This window comes from Anser cygnoides, chromosome 1 (assembly GCF_040182565.1).
Source record: "Anser cygnoides isolate HZ-2024a breed goose chromosome 1, Taihu_goose_T2T_genome, whole genome shotgun sequence".
In the NCBI taxonomy this organism is placed as follows: Eukaryota; Metazoa; Chordata; class Aves; order Anseriformes; family Anatidae; genus Anser; species Anser cygnoides.
In genome coordinates this window covers 103,355,958-103,370,079 of record NC_089873.1, presented here as the reverse complement: position 1 = coordinate 103,370,079, position 14,122 = coordinate 103,355,958, and the positions used below count along the sequence as shown (strand labels likewise).

Below are 14,122 nucleotides of genomic sequence, written 5' to 3'. Positions count from 1 at the left end.
TGATTGCGCAACTTCACCAGTTGCTTGTAGAATGCCTCATCCATTTCTTCATCCTGGTTTGGCGGTCTATAACAGACCCCCACCAGGATGTCCGCCTTGTTGACCATCCCCCTGATCCTTATCCATAGGGACTCTATATTATCATTCACAACCCTGAGTTCAACAACATTGAAACACTCTGTAATATAGAGAGCCACACCACCACCGTACTCATGGTCACTGGCACTCCCCAGGGGCTGCCTTTGTACAACAGAGGAGGGGTGCTCTTGGCTACCTTGAGGGGCCTGGATGTAGGGAACCCCCTGCACACCGCGACCCCCTGCTCCGTTGCAGAACGTGTCTGCCCTGGAGCCGATCACCTTGGTGATCGCCTCGGTGATCACATCATCTTCATGCCTAAGTTGAACAGTGCAACTCTGCTACTTATTTCTACCTTTCTGAGCTTTTCACTGTCTAGCTTCCAATGTCTTGTCCCATTCTTATCCCCATGTAATCTTCTCACCCTCTGCATTTTCTGCCTTCTCTTCACTGTCTCTGACAGGGCAAGTGGCAAATGCACAGAATGAGCTGTTTTTTCTGCTGCCAGATTTTATTCCTGATGCCTGGCTTGTAGCAGGAATAACTGTAGGGTAAGTGGGGTTCAGCTCCCGCAACTGATGGAACAGTCTAACTAGGGTCTGGGAGAATTCAGAGGTATTAGGTGCCAAAGGAGAGATCTAGAGGTCTCATTAGACAAATCTTTATTAAGGTGCAAAACTCAGTATTTCAAAGGCTTGGAGGTTTCTTAAACACTGGCTATTCTTTTAGGGAAAAATGAAAGTCACACTCTTGAAACAAAGACCTTTCTTGTCAATTTTGTGTCCCTAAAATGTGTTAGTGTGGCTGCTCCAGCGTGTATGTGTATATGATGTAGCAAAGAATATGTTTTTCTTAACCTTGTACAGAGAAACAGCTAGAGAAGAGAAAGAAGAAGAAAAAGTAACTTGTTCTTCTGTTTTTCCCCCCTTCTTTGTCTTCTTCACTCCTCCACTTCTTCTCATTCTTTCATAGAATTTTTATCTTTCATTCTGTCTTCTAGGTGTTCCCTCTGCTCCCCGTGACCTTAGCTATGAAATTGTTGGCTCCAACGTTCTCCTGACCTGGCGCCTTCCCAAGGATCTGGGTGGCCGCAAGGATGTTTTCTTCAATGTCATCTGCAAAGTTTGTCCAACAGGTTCTCCAGGACCCTGTGTGCGCTGTGGAGACAGTGTACAATTTGAACCACGCCAAATGGGCCTGACAGAAAGTCGTGTGCAGGTCTCCAACCTGCTGGCCCGTGTGCAGTACACCTTTGAGATCCAGGCTGTCAACTTGGTGACTGAGTTGAGTTCAGAAGCACCCCATTATGCCACCATCAATGTTAGCACCAGCCAGTCAGGTGAGGAACCCCTTCTATCTGAGAACCAAAATTTCCATGTCTGTCTCTCATTTGATTTGCTTTTATGTTTTACATCCTGAAGCTTTCTGTGTTGTGCCTGCTTTTTATCTTAACGTGCCAGTTCCATGATTTCACGTCTGCCCTTCTCTTTCTTGCTTTCTGTTGAGTGGGCTTTCCTTTCTTTCCTCTTGGCAGAAAATAATGAGTTTATCAGCTGATGTACTTGTACATGGAGAGGAGTTGTTGAGGCAGAATCTGCCCTGGAGAATATAGCAATGGGAGATGTAGCTCTGTGGCTCAGAGAAAGCATGTAGCTTCATTGTGCAAGATGGGAGACACGATCAGGGCTTGATGCAGATTTTCTGAGCATTAGCTTGCCACAGCAGCTCTTAGAGAGCATTTCTTAATTTTTTTTCATCTTCTCTACACCTTCTCTACATCCTACTCTTCTCCATTTCATCTTCTTATACTTTTATAGAGTATTTCTAGCATTTTTCACCTCTTCACTTTTCTTTTTTGTCTATGTTCTGAGTTACTCTGCTTTTCCACCTTCTGTTGTTCCTGTACACCACCTTCCATTTCCCTCATTTCAGTTCTGTTTCATTAAAGGATAAAGAAGTTTGACAGGAACTAAATCACCTTGCATTCCAGCTTGTCCTCAGATATCAAAGGGGCTGGGGGCATTTGGGCTTAGATTCTGAGTGATGCCCAATTTGGCACTATAAGTCCAGTCACATTCCGTATATTGAATTACCATGATCCTGGCTGCACAAATAGTGCGATAGACCTTCAGTTGAGTAGATTAATGACCGGTGAAGTTTATTGAAGCAACAGGAGCACAGGTTCTTTGGGTTCTAAGATTCTATTATAATGAGATTATAATGAGCAAAGTTCACCTAGAGGACATGATTTTGACAAAAAATGGAAAACAACTGGCTCTGGGCTGGCTATGCACTTTATCAGTTCCATAGTACCATGAAGTTCCTCATCCCTGTGGTGATATCACAGAGCCTGGACACAGTGTCTCCACTCTGCTCCACCCTCCATGTGATTTCTTTTAGAGACAGAACACCAAGCTCCCCTCTTGTTGCTAATATCTAAGGCTGCAGGTTGTATTGCCAAGGGGACTATCACGGAACAGGTCCTTTGCGTATCTACTATATCTCACCTTGGAAGTTTCCTCAACGCCATACCTTCCTTTAAGATGTGCACATACCTTTAGTCTCAATAAGTCACTTCCAGCAATTATTCTACAACTTCATACTCAAAAAAAGTAGTTTTGTGTTTCATCAAATCTGTTCACCTTTTGCATTCCTGCTTATTAAAGTAAGGAGGTAGAAAATTGACAGATAGGCACTGTCTAAAGATGAAGATACAGATAAAGAATAAAGATAGGCACTGTATAACAAGAAAGAATATACATAATAATATTTACTCATCACCTAAATACACATGACCCTGGGATAGCACATGTTAATACCATGTAGCTGAGTGAGTCATAAATGAATATGAAAACTACAGTTCTTAAAGTTCTTAGGGAGATTTTAAACTGAATTTTGACAAAGGATCCAGAAACAATCTCCATAGCTATTTTATTGGAGCTGCTCTAGGTTCTTCTACATGTTTTGTGTTTACTTGTACTTTGTTACTGCCTTTTTAACCTTGCTGTTTTGATAAATGGTCTTGAAATATTTTTCTTCTGTCAATAGGAAAGAAAGATTTTTTTGTCTTTTACATGGCAGAATTTTTTAAATGTCTTGCAGTTTTCACAAAAGTGTTGTGATCCTTGTAGCTAGGACCTAAGTCAGAAGGATGACTAGGAACTAAAGTACTAATAGTATGTGTGGGCAGTCAGAAGAAAGGGAGAGATAAAAGGATTGTAGAGAAGGTCAGACTGATTGATAGAATACAGAAGATTTATATATGGAAGAAAAGAAAGAATAGAATCAAGTAAATTCTGTATTTCTGTAAATATCCTGTACACGGACTGACTTACAGAAGCAGCTGGAGAGAACTACATGCATATGGTTCTGCTAAATGTCAACAATGAGAGATTGGGCATGTGTTCTTCTTTATAAGCATGTAAAAGCATGTATGGAGAGGAGTTTTATACAGCTTGGTTAAGAGGATATAATGAGGAGCAATGTGGTAAGGAGGAGAAAAAGGGGGAACAATTTGAACTGAGTGACAGAAAATGTCTGTAAACATTTAGAGAAGTGTAACTGTTAAATAAAACCGTAATTAGATTCCACACTGAAGATGCAGAGACCCCTGCAAAAACAGTAAAGCTCAAAAGAAATGCTGCAGGGTTGGATGTGAAATTGTGATCTTGGTTAAATCACATCTTTTGATTTCTGTTTCTTCTTTGCTATGGAAAGTAAGGGAGCATATACACACGCCAACAACTTCCTACTGCTAGCAAATGCCAGTGGTTTAACAAAGTCTGTTTCTTCCCTTCGAACCATTCATTACCTGAAAGACACTGAGCATGTATATGATAGGATACCTAGTCCCCTTAGGAGTCTGGCTGCAAGTGGGTGGTCAATTTTTGTTTACAGTAAAAGATATGGCTTGGTAATTCATATGGTAATTTCAGGCAGATCCTTTGGCTTCTGCTGCAGATAGGCAGGTGTTCTATTAACACCCTGAACAATTCATTTTCTTCATGCTTCTTATGTATGCCTTCTTCATCTATTTCTGGGGTAATTTAATTGAGCAACTTCTTTCCCCTCCTGCCTAGAGTCAGCCAATCTGCTCTCTTTTGGTTTTGTTTGACTTTTCAGACCGCTCCTATTCTTCTGGGTGTCTCTTAGTGTGTCTAAGCATGTTAGGTTTCTTGGATGTCTCTCTCCAAGGTGAGTTTCTTGTGCATTGAAGCAGTCTTCAATGACAGGAGGCCAGAGTTCTGAAACAGCATTGTCTAAGGGAAGGCTTGCTTTTGTGTTTGCATTTTTTTTTCTTGCTCTTCCATGAGATCGCTAGGAGTGTGCTTGAGATGAGCCACCCTCAATTCACAGTGACAGCTCATACTAACAAGGCCCTGCTTTCTCTGTCATGCAGCCTTTTCTCATCCCTGCCCCCTCCCTTCAATCCCCTCAGGAGCTTTTCAGCTTTAGGTTACTTTTGTCGTTATTATTATTTTAACAATTATTATTGCACAAACAAAGATGAACATTTCAGGTCCTTAATGTTCTCGAAGAGACAAGGAGGGACAGAAGGGCATGAAGGGTGAAAGAAAGCAAATTGGAGAAAGATGGCCATATCATAAATTTGGTTTCTATTAAATTAAAGGTGGCAAAAGAAAGACCCTTCAGTGCTGGCAGCTTCTGAATGTTGTACTTAATCACACAGCAGTCAGAGTTCTCTGTGTTCTTTCATTTGCTGATCCAAAAAATACACTTCCCCACACTCTGCCTCTTTGTTAGAGATACCTTAGGCAATATTATGCCCTGGAATAGTTATTTTCTTGCCTCCCCTCCCCTCCCCTCCCCTCCCCTCCCCTCCCCTCCCCTCCCCTCCCCTCCTCTCTCCTCCTCTTCTTCTCTCTTTCTATTTATTTCTTTTTTTTCTTTATTTTTTCTTTTCTTGTCTTTTTCCCTGCTACCTATTTGCTCTTCGTTTTTGTCTCCAAAACACTGTTCATCTAAGACTCTCCTTATCCCTAACAGTCTGCTAACCCTGATTCAAAGTATGATAGAATCCTCTAGTTACACAATCACATTTTCAGTGATGGTCTGATTATGATGTTCCTACTCTTCAGTGACTATGTTTTTCAAGATAGAATAACAAGGGCTGGCATATTCCTTAATATAAGATTTCATTTTTTAAATAAGTCAACCTTTTATAGCAAAAGTTACCTGAAAACTGTTTGGATAGTAATAATATGACATATTCACTGAGGCAAGTTACCAGAAGGAAAAAACTATCCCACAGGTGAGACAAGAGAAAAGGGAATTACTTTCAGCTCATGTGTTAAGTGCTGAGTGTGAATAGTTACAGAAGGGTCAGGATATGTGGAAAGATGTTAGGAGGCCATTACGGATAGCACAAACTGCATGAAGAAAGGCTATTATGAAATTGCTTTTTGGAAAAGGAGAACTTGACAAAGAGAAACCACAGAACTTAAAAGCCAATCACCTTATTATTCAAAAATCAAAAATAAATAAATAAATAAATCACATCTTCAAGTATATTCATCATGGTAAACAACTGCTTCATCTCATGCCTCAGGACAGAAGTCAGTTTTTCATTTAAAGGACTGTGAAAAAAAAAATACTCTGTGCACAGCTGTAACTGCCTGTCCATTTTTTCCTTATACCTTCAACTGAGGCATGTAATAATGTCTGTTGCCAGAGCTATACTGTTCTGAACCTATTCATTCAGGCAGTTGTTGCATTTCTAGCAAAAAGATGAAGGGGCAAAGACAGCAGAGACTCAAATGTTGTCCCTGAAGACTTTTAAAAGCAAGTAGAATTTTTGATGAAATATGGACATTATAAGAGCTAACAGATATATGAGGATAAAGGTGATGTGATGAGGCTGCCATGTACCTGTGAAAAGATAGGTAGCAGCCTTCTGCAAGAGCTGGATTCAGAGCAGTGGGACCTGGAAATATCAAAAATGTGTAGAACTGCTTAAGTAAAAGCTAGAGAGTCTGAAGGTTTGTGTAAGAAGTTGCATGGGGAAAAGGACAGTTAGGGGTAATGCAAGGAAATTTCAGAGGACCCAACAGAAGATTTTACAGTGGAGAGGAGGAAAGACTTAAACTCCAAGTATTATGTTTTTGAGTTTACAAGGGCAAATGGATGAGTTGATCAGGAAAATTTGCTTGAAGTTGTCTGCTTTTCCAAAGAGATATGGAAGAGTGCTGTAGACAAAAAAATAAATACTATTGTGTTTTGCCAGGCTAAAACAAACAGGTAAAGCAAATGATATATGAGCTCTGTGTTCATCATCCACTGAATGAATTACACTAACTCCCAAAGTAACGTTGTTTATTTATGATCCTAATTGCCAACCTTGAGCACTCATGTTCCCTAAGAATTCAACTCTATTGTCTTCCTCTTCTATAGGAAAAATAGTCTTGAAATATTTTTTTTTGACATTTGTCAACTCTGTTGTCTTCAGCAGATTTGGCCAGGTGTGACTGGGATTTAATTCTCTGCAGCATAAGCAGGGAATGAATGTGCTTGTTTTCACATTGCAGGTTTCAGCAACTCTTTCAGTGAAGATGGAAGCTTTCTGAGAAGGTAGAAGTAGGAGGTCCATATGTCACATGGCACCTTGTGATATAAAGGAAAATTCTCTGTATATTAGGCACAAGTGGAACCCATTTATAAGAAATAGTAATAATACAGGTACAGGTGGTGAAAATAACTAACCAATTTGCCTTTCTAAAGCACTCTTCGTACACAGGAATTTTAGTACAAGGTTATGACAGAAGACAACCCGAGATACTTTTTCAGGATTTTCAGATATTTTAGAGAAAGGGTCAGAACTCAACTGAAGTCTGTGGAAAAGACAGGGCATTTTCAAAAGAAAGAGAAGATATTAAAGACATGAAGAAAGTGATTTCTATTCTGTGTTCAGACATCTTCCTTGAAGATTATAAATGAGATGGGGTGTGGAACAAAGCTTGGGTTTAATGCCATTTGCTGAGAATATGAGGATAGTAGGATACCTGAAGAAGTAAAGGAGGAGAAACGACAATATGAGAATGGTAGATTTGGGGCTTGCATTACAGAAGAAGGCATAGCTGAGGGTGAGTTTAATTGTTTTTTAATGATTTCTATAAAATCTGTAGACCTCTGACCTTTTGTTTGGATTTATTTTTTCAGTAGCTAAGTTTTGTGATCCCACTCAGTGTTAAAGTAGCTCCTAGGCAATAAAGATATCCTGATTCCTGTTTTCCAAAAGCCATGTCTGTCAGGCCTACAGGAAGGTAGCATTTGTGTATGATGTGTACTGATAGCTAAGGAATCTCTTCATAAAATCTTTTATCATTGTATCTTCGGTATACCTTGATAAAACAAGCAAATGCATCATAAGCACTATTTATTGGTGAACCGCATGCATGAAGCTAAAAAATAAGTGATGGTGATGACCTAGTTTCCTTTGATATTTGCAGAGCTCCAATTTGCTGCTCGTCAAAAAATCAGTTCTTCCATGGGCTTATTCTCTTTCTTGGTGCTTGCAAGCCCAACTATATGGCCTCTTTGGGTGACAGAAGAGGAAATGCTGTGGGAGCTTAGCACATCCTTTAAAGAAAACTTGGGTTGTATAACACCTCACTATGCTCAAGAAGATTAGTTGGCAACAGGTTATATTGATCCAAATTGAGATCTCTTCCAGTCCACTTCCTAAATCAAGGGAAGACAGGTTTGTTGTTGTTTTGTTGTTGTTTTTCACAAAGGTCTTTGGAGATCTGAATCAATAGGCTCTTCTTGAGTAACGCTTGAGAAGCAGAAGAGGTATCCTTCTTTCCTTCACATTCCTTCCTTACCTCGTCTGCTGATGTAGAAAAATTCTTAGGCTTGCAGGCACATGTTGCTTGTCAAGGACATCAGCATTGTAAGGAACAGCAGAAACTTGCCAAACATTAGTAACTCAGAGAATGTAGCATTTTCATGGTGCTCTAAATATTTTAAATCCACCATTGTGTGCTACCAGGAAGAATATTGTCCTGACACGTAGGAGAGTTACAATTGACAGCCCATGAAAAATAGAATCTGGGAGCTGTATTTACCCAATGGTTAAACTGTTTTATATCTTCCATTAGGTGTTATATGTGGTACTTGTGCAAGAATTTATCCATACACTTGCTATTTCATAAATAGTAATGCTAAAATACAAAAAACAAACCAAAACCCAAAAAAAAACCACACAGTCATTTTCAGACTTCCTTAAAAATCTGATCTCAAAACAGGTTTGCTTTCAGTGAATAGTTGGTTCAATCAGGCCTTATGATTTCAGCTGTCAGTGGATTGTGTCATTAGGCACGAACCTTGCATGTCTCCATTTATAAACCCTATGTGAAAATAGCAAAATTAGTAGAAGTGATAAATCAACAAAGAACTGGATGCATGTGTATATGAAACAAGCTTTGAAACCAGTGTTCCGTTAACAAAATTGTTGATAGTTGGCATGCAAAGGAACATACTCTTGGCCCTTTGGTGGAAGCAGGTACAGGGTAGAATCATAGTATCATTTAGGTTCAAAAAGACCTCTAAGGTCATAAAGTCTAACTGTTAACCTAGCACTGACGAGTCTCCTAAAGCATGTCCCCATGCACCACATCTGCACATCTTTCAAATACCTCCAGGGATGGTGATCCAACCACTTGCCTGGGCAGCCTGTTCCAATACTTCACAACGGTTTCAGTGAAGATTTTTTCCTAATATCCAACCTAAACTTCCCCTCGTGCAACTTGAGGCCATTTCCTCCTTTCCTGTTGCTTGTTGCCTGGGAGAAGAGAGCCACCCCCAATCCAGTACAACCTCCTTTGAGGTAGTTGTTGAGAGCAACCTCAGCCTCCTTTTCTCTAGGCTAAATAACCCCAGTTCCCTCAGCCACTGTAGACTTGTTCTCTAGACCCTTCACCAGCTTTGTTGCCCTCCTTTGGATGCACTCCTGCACTTCAATGTCTTTCTTGTCGTGAGGGGCCCAAATCTAAACACAGTATTCGAGATGCAGTCTCACTGACTACAGGGGGACAATCACTTCTATAGTACTGCTGGCCACACTGTTTCTGATACAAGCAAGGACACTGTGGGCTTTCTTGGTCACCTGGGCACATTGCTGTCTCATATTCATCTGGCTGTTGACCAATATCCCAAGGTCCTTTTATGCCAGGCAACTTTCCAGCCGCTCTTCCCCAGGCCTGTAGCTTTGCATGGGATTGTTGTGACCCAAGTGCAGCAAAAAGCAGTTAGCCTTGTTGAACACCATACAGTTTTTCCTGGACCATTGATCCAGCCTATCTAGATCCCTCTGCAGAGCCTTCCTACCTCCAAGCAGATCAACATTCTTGCCTAACTTGATGTCATCTGTAAACCTACTGAGGGTGTACTCGATCCCCTCATCCAGATCATTGACAAAGATATTGAAGTGAACTGGCCATGGTACTGAGCACTGGGGGAAAACACTTCTGTGACTGGCTGCCAACTGGATTTATTTCCATTCACCACAGCTTTTTGGGCCCAGCCACCCCGCTAAATTTTTACCCAGAGAACTGTATGCCCATCCAAGCCATAAGTAGCCAGTTTCTCCAAGAGAATGTTGTGGAAAAGTGTCAAAAGCTTTACCAAGGTCGAGGTAAGCAACATCCACAGTCTTTCCCTCATCTACTAAGTGAGTCACCTTGTCACAGAAGGAAATCAGGTTAGTCAAGCAGGACCTGCCTTTCACAAACCCTTGCGGATTGGGTCTGGCTGTTCTATATGTGCTATATGATGGTATCATAGAATCACAGAATGGCTAGGGTTGGAAGGGACCTTGAAGATCATCTAGTTCCAACCCCGCCTGCCATGGGCAGGAATGCCACCCACTAGATCTGTTTGGCCAAGGCCCATCCAGCCTGGCCTTGAACACCTTCAGGGATGGGGCATCCACGGCACCTCTGGGCAACCTGTTCAAGTGCCTCACCACCCTCTGAGTGAAGAATTTCCTGCTAACCTCTAATCTAAATCTCCCCTCTTTTAGTTTAAAACCATTTTCCCTTGTCCTGTCATTGTCTAACTGAGCAAAAACTCACTCTCCATCTTTTTTATTAGCTCCCTTTATGTACTGAAAAGGTGCAATGAAGTCACCATGGAGCTTTCTCTTTTCTGAAGGATGAGCAGCCCCAGCTCTCTCAGCCTATCTTCATGAGAGGTGCTCCAGCCCTCTGATCATATTCACGGTCCTCCTCTGGACCCATTCTAACAGGTCAACATCCTTCATGTGCTGGGGACCCCACCCTGGATGCAGTACTCCCCTCACATGGGCCCCACTTGGAGTACTTAGTACTTAGAGAGGGACAATCACCTCCCTCATCCAGCTGGCCACTTCTCTTTTGATGTAGCCCAGGATGCAGTTGGCCTTCTGGACTACAAGTATGCACTGCTGGCTCATGTCAAGCTTTTCATCCACCAGAATCCCCAAGTCCTTCTCTGCAGGATTGCTCTCAATGAGTTCTTCTCCCAATATAGGTGTAGTCTTAAGACACCAAACTTTGAACTTTGTATTTCCTAATTTGTCAACACTGGGAAAGGAACTTTATTAATAAACTTTTGACAGGAGATATGTACACATTCCACCTACCAGTGTGTTCACATTTCACATCACTTCAGTATTTATATGAGATTTTTCAAAGGAGAAATCAAGATATCTATTTACTTGAAATGGCAGGAGAGATCCCTGGTCAATGTTTAATAAATTTTGACCTGAAATAAGAGGCAAACCTGAGTATCAAAATCTGAACTGTTTCAGATAGGTGGATTACTGAATGTTTTTACTGGATTAGACCTTTGCCTTAAGAGGTACCTGCATATTAAGTATGTATCACTGAAATGACTATCTCCAATACGACATTAAGATGGCATTATCCTGGGGATACCTTGTAGTTGAAGAGTATTTTCATTCTCCAGAAAACCTCATGTGCAAGTGGCTTTAACATCTATTCATCTCCCTTCCTGCTCTGAAGATATATTTTTTTTCTTCTTTTTAGAAGAACAAACTACTTCAGGAAATGGCCTGCTATTAATTCGGTGTTCTGTACTTCTGGTATCATCAGAATGTGTGAATAATGCCTTTAGAGAACAATAAAATGAAAAGAAAACTACCCCAAATAGTGGCTGGATTGTTGCTCATTGTAATCTAATTTTAGCTCAGTGAACTAAAAATTGAATTTGAAATAATTTATCACATTATCTTCAATATTTTGTTTTCTTCTGTGTGAGTCAGCACAGGCAGCAGGAACAACCACAGGCTCATGGCTAAAATGCAAACTGTAGATTTATTTTCATTACCTCACCAACTGGGGGATCTCTGAAGCAACACACGGACACATGCACACATCTAGGGACACAGGCACTGCTAAGCTCAGTCCATGCTCGATCACCAGCCTGCTGTTTACACCTGTTTATCAAGGGTACGCACAGGAACAGTTTATACCACTGTGCTGTGATCCTCACTGTACTTCTTTGATCTTCTCTATACCAAGGCTGGGAGCTCAAGCGTGTCTGATAGGGCACCTCTGAGTCTACCAAACAGCTGTTAGCTAAATACATATGTGCTACTTGCCAAACACACAGAGCATAAACAGCAGTATGTACAGTGTATGTGCTTTTCTACGTTACCACTACCTAGACTTTAAGCATTCCCAGCTGCAAGGTCACTTGATCATATTTACAATCCTCCTCACCAGTCTTCCATTCTGATCCCATCCTCCTTCCTAATCTTCCACTTTTAACCCATTCCTCCCAACACCTTCCTCTGATGTAATGAGTTTCAAATTAGTGATAAGTAATGGCAGTTCTGCAAACCTGAAAGTCTTGAGCTGAGCTTCAGACTTTTAGAACAGCCTATCAGAAGATTTCTAAAGTAAGTAGACACAAGCTCGTACTTGCCTTCTCATTTAGATTCATGCTTCCAAAGCCTTCTTTTATGTTTGATGACCAGATCCTTGCTTTGTACATAAAGGCGTGTTGGGTTTATGTGGCAAGGTTTTGGTAGCAGGGGGATGCAGGGGTGGACTCTGTGAGAAGAGGCCAAAAGCTGCCCTGTGTTAGATAAGGCAGCACCGAACAGTTCTTTAAGAACTGCTCCATTATGGGTCCATACCATGGGGTCCATCTGTTGGGAGCAAACTGCTCCAACATGGGTCCCCCACAGGCAGCAGCTCCCCCAGACCCCCTGCTCCTGCGTGGGCTCCTCTCCACGGGCTGCAGCTCCGGCCCGGGGCCTGCTCCTGCGGGGGCTCTCCATGGGCCGCAGCCTCCTCCAGGCCACATCCACCTGCTCCACCGGGGGCTCCTCCACGGGCTGCAGCGTGGAGATCTGCTCCATGTGGGACCCATGGGCTGCAGGGGGACAGTCAGCTCCACCAGGGGCCTCTCCACAGGCCACAGGGGAACCTCAGCTGCAGCACCTGGAGCTCCTCCTGCCGTCCTTCTGCAGTGACCTTGGTGTCTGCAGGACTGTTTCTCACTCCTTACTCTCCCAGCTGCTGTTCCCCAGCAGTTTTTTTCCCTTTCTTAAATCTGCTCTCACAGAGGCACAAACATCACTTATTGGCTTAACTCTGGCCAGCAGCAGATTTCTTTGGAGCCAGCTGAAACTGGCCGTTACCTAGCATGGGGCAGCTTCTGGATTCTTCTCACAGAGGCCGCCCCTGCAGCCCCCCGCTACCAAAACCTTGCCACACAAACCCAATACAGATCAGTTTGGGAAGAACGGCATCTTGTGGGAGGGACCCCATGCTGGAGCAGGGGAAGAGAGTGACTGTGAAGGAGCGGCAGTTACGAAGCGTCATAGACTGACCACAGGCCCTGTTCTCTGCTCTGTTCCCCTTCGCCACTTGTGGGGTGGAGGTGGAAGAGGGTGGGTGGGGGGAAGGTGTTTTTAGTTTGTTTTTAGTTTCTCACTGCTCTAGCTTGTTAGTTAATAAATTACATTAATCTCCCTGTGCTGAGTCTGTTTTGGCCATGACGATAATTGTTGAGTGATCTCCCTGTCCTTATATCAACCGTTGAGCCCCTTCCATCATATTTTCTTCACCTTTCCCTTTGAGGAGGGGAAGTGAGAGAACCGTAGTGGTGGAGCTCAGTTGCCATGCTGAGTAAAACCAGCATAAAAGGGAAGTTGAATTTTCCCTACAATAATTAGTACCTGACACAGACTTTAAGCACTAAATATCCTAGTGGAATCAAGAAGTTTGACATCTCTATCTGTGCAGTATACCAAGCTGGCCTGTTCACGAAAACAGAAAATTACCATACTTTTTAAGACCAGACAGCAAAACTGTGTGTGAAGATCCACACATACACACTTAACAGTGACTCTGGCCCTGGAGCTGTTGGTTTCAGGCCATAGTGTTGATTTGAAGCCCATTCAGACTGGACTTCTGTGGCTTAATGAGTTGCAGGGATACCGAGAGTCTCAAATACAACAGTAGTTTTGCCATCTAGGTAACCGTCCTGCAGGAGATTGGCATGAGATTCAGAAATTAGTGTGAACTAGCCTTTAGATCAGGCTGTGAAGTTTAGATGCTTTCGTTCTTTATAATCTGCAACTGAACTTTAGTATCTGTCTCTCAGTAGAGTAAAATTGTAGCTAGGTTTCTTCTGGTTAGGTTACAAAATATTTCATAATGCAAATTAAGGGAAATTGAAGGAGGGTTTGACCTAAGTTTTTAATTCATTATAATAAATATTCAACTACTGGTCCTTGTTAACCTTTTCCCTTTGCAATCTCTACTCTCTCTCTTTCATTCCAGTCCCCTCTGCAGTCCCTATGATGCATCAGGTGAGTCGTACTACCAGTAGCATCACACTGTCTTGGCCTCAGCCAGACCAGCCCAATGGGGTTATCCTGGATTATCAGCTACGCTATTTTGACAAGGTGAGAAGAGAGTGATGCAGTGCAGATTGTTATATAGCTGTTATGCAAAAGACAAAGGGGAAGCCTTTCTGGGAGATGAACCCTTGGATCAGACTGGATAAGGTG

The 14,122-nt window shown here is 42.2% G+C and overlaps 1 protein-coding gene across 5 annotated transcripts in view; it reads left to right on the top strand.

Moving 5' to 3' along the window:
- EPHB6 (EPH receptor B6) overlaps positions 1-14,122 on the top strand; it is a 94,137-nt gene that overhangs the window by 52,496 nt on the left and 27,519 nt on the right. For 4 of the 5 annotated variants that reach the window (XM_048054943.2, XM_067005115.1, XM_067005130.1 and 1 more), the window contains 2 exons: positions 1,079-1,417; positions 13,893-14,017. In XM_048054943.2, the coding sequence (XP_047910900.2) occupies positions 1,079-1,417; positions 13,893-14,017 (464 nt within the window). The remainder of the gene's footprint in view (positions 1-1,078; positions 1,418-13,892; positions 14,018-14,122) is intronic. The other variant, XM_067005134.1, reaches the window with a different exon arrangement.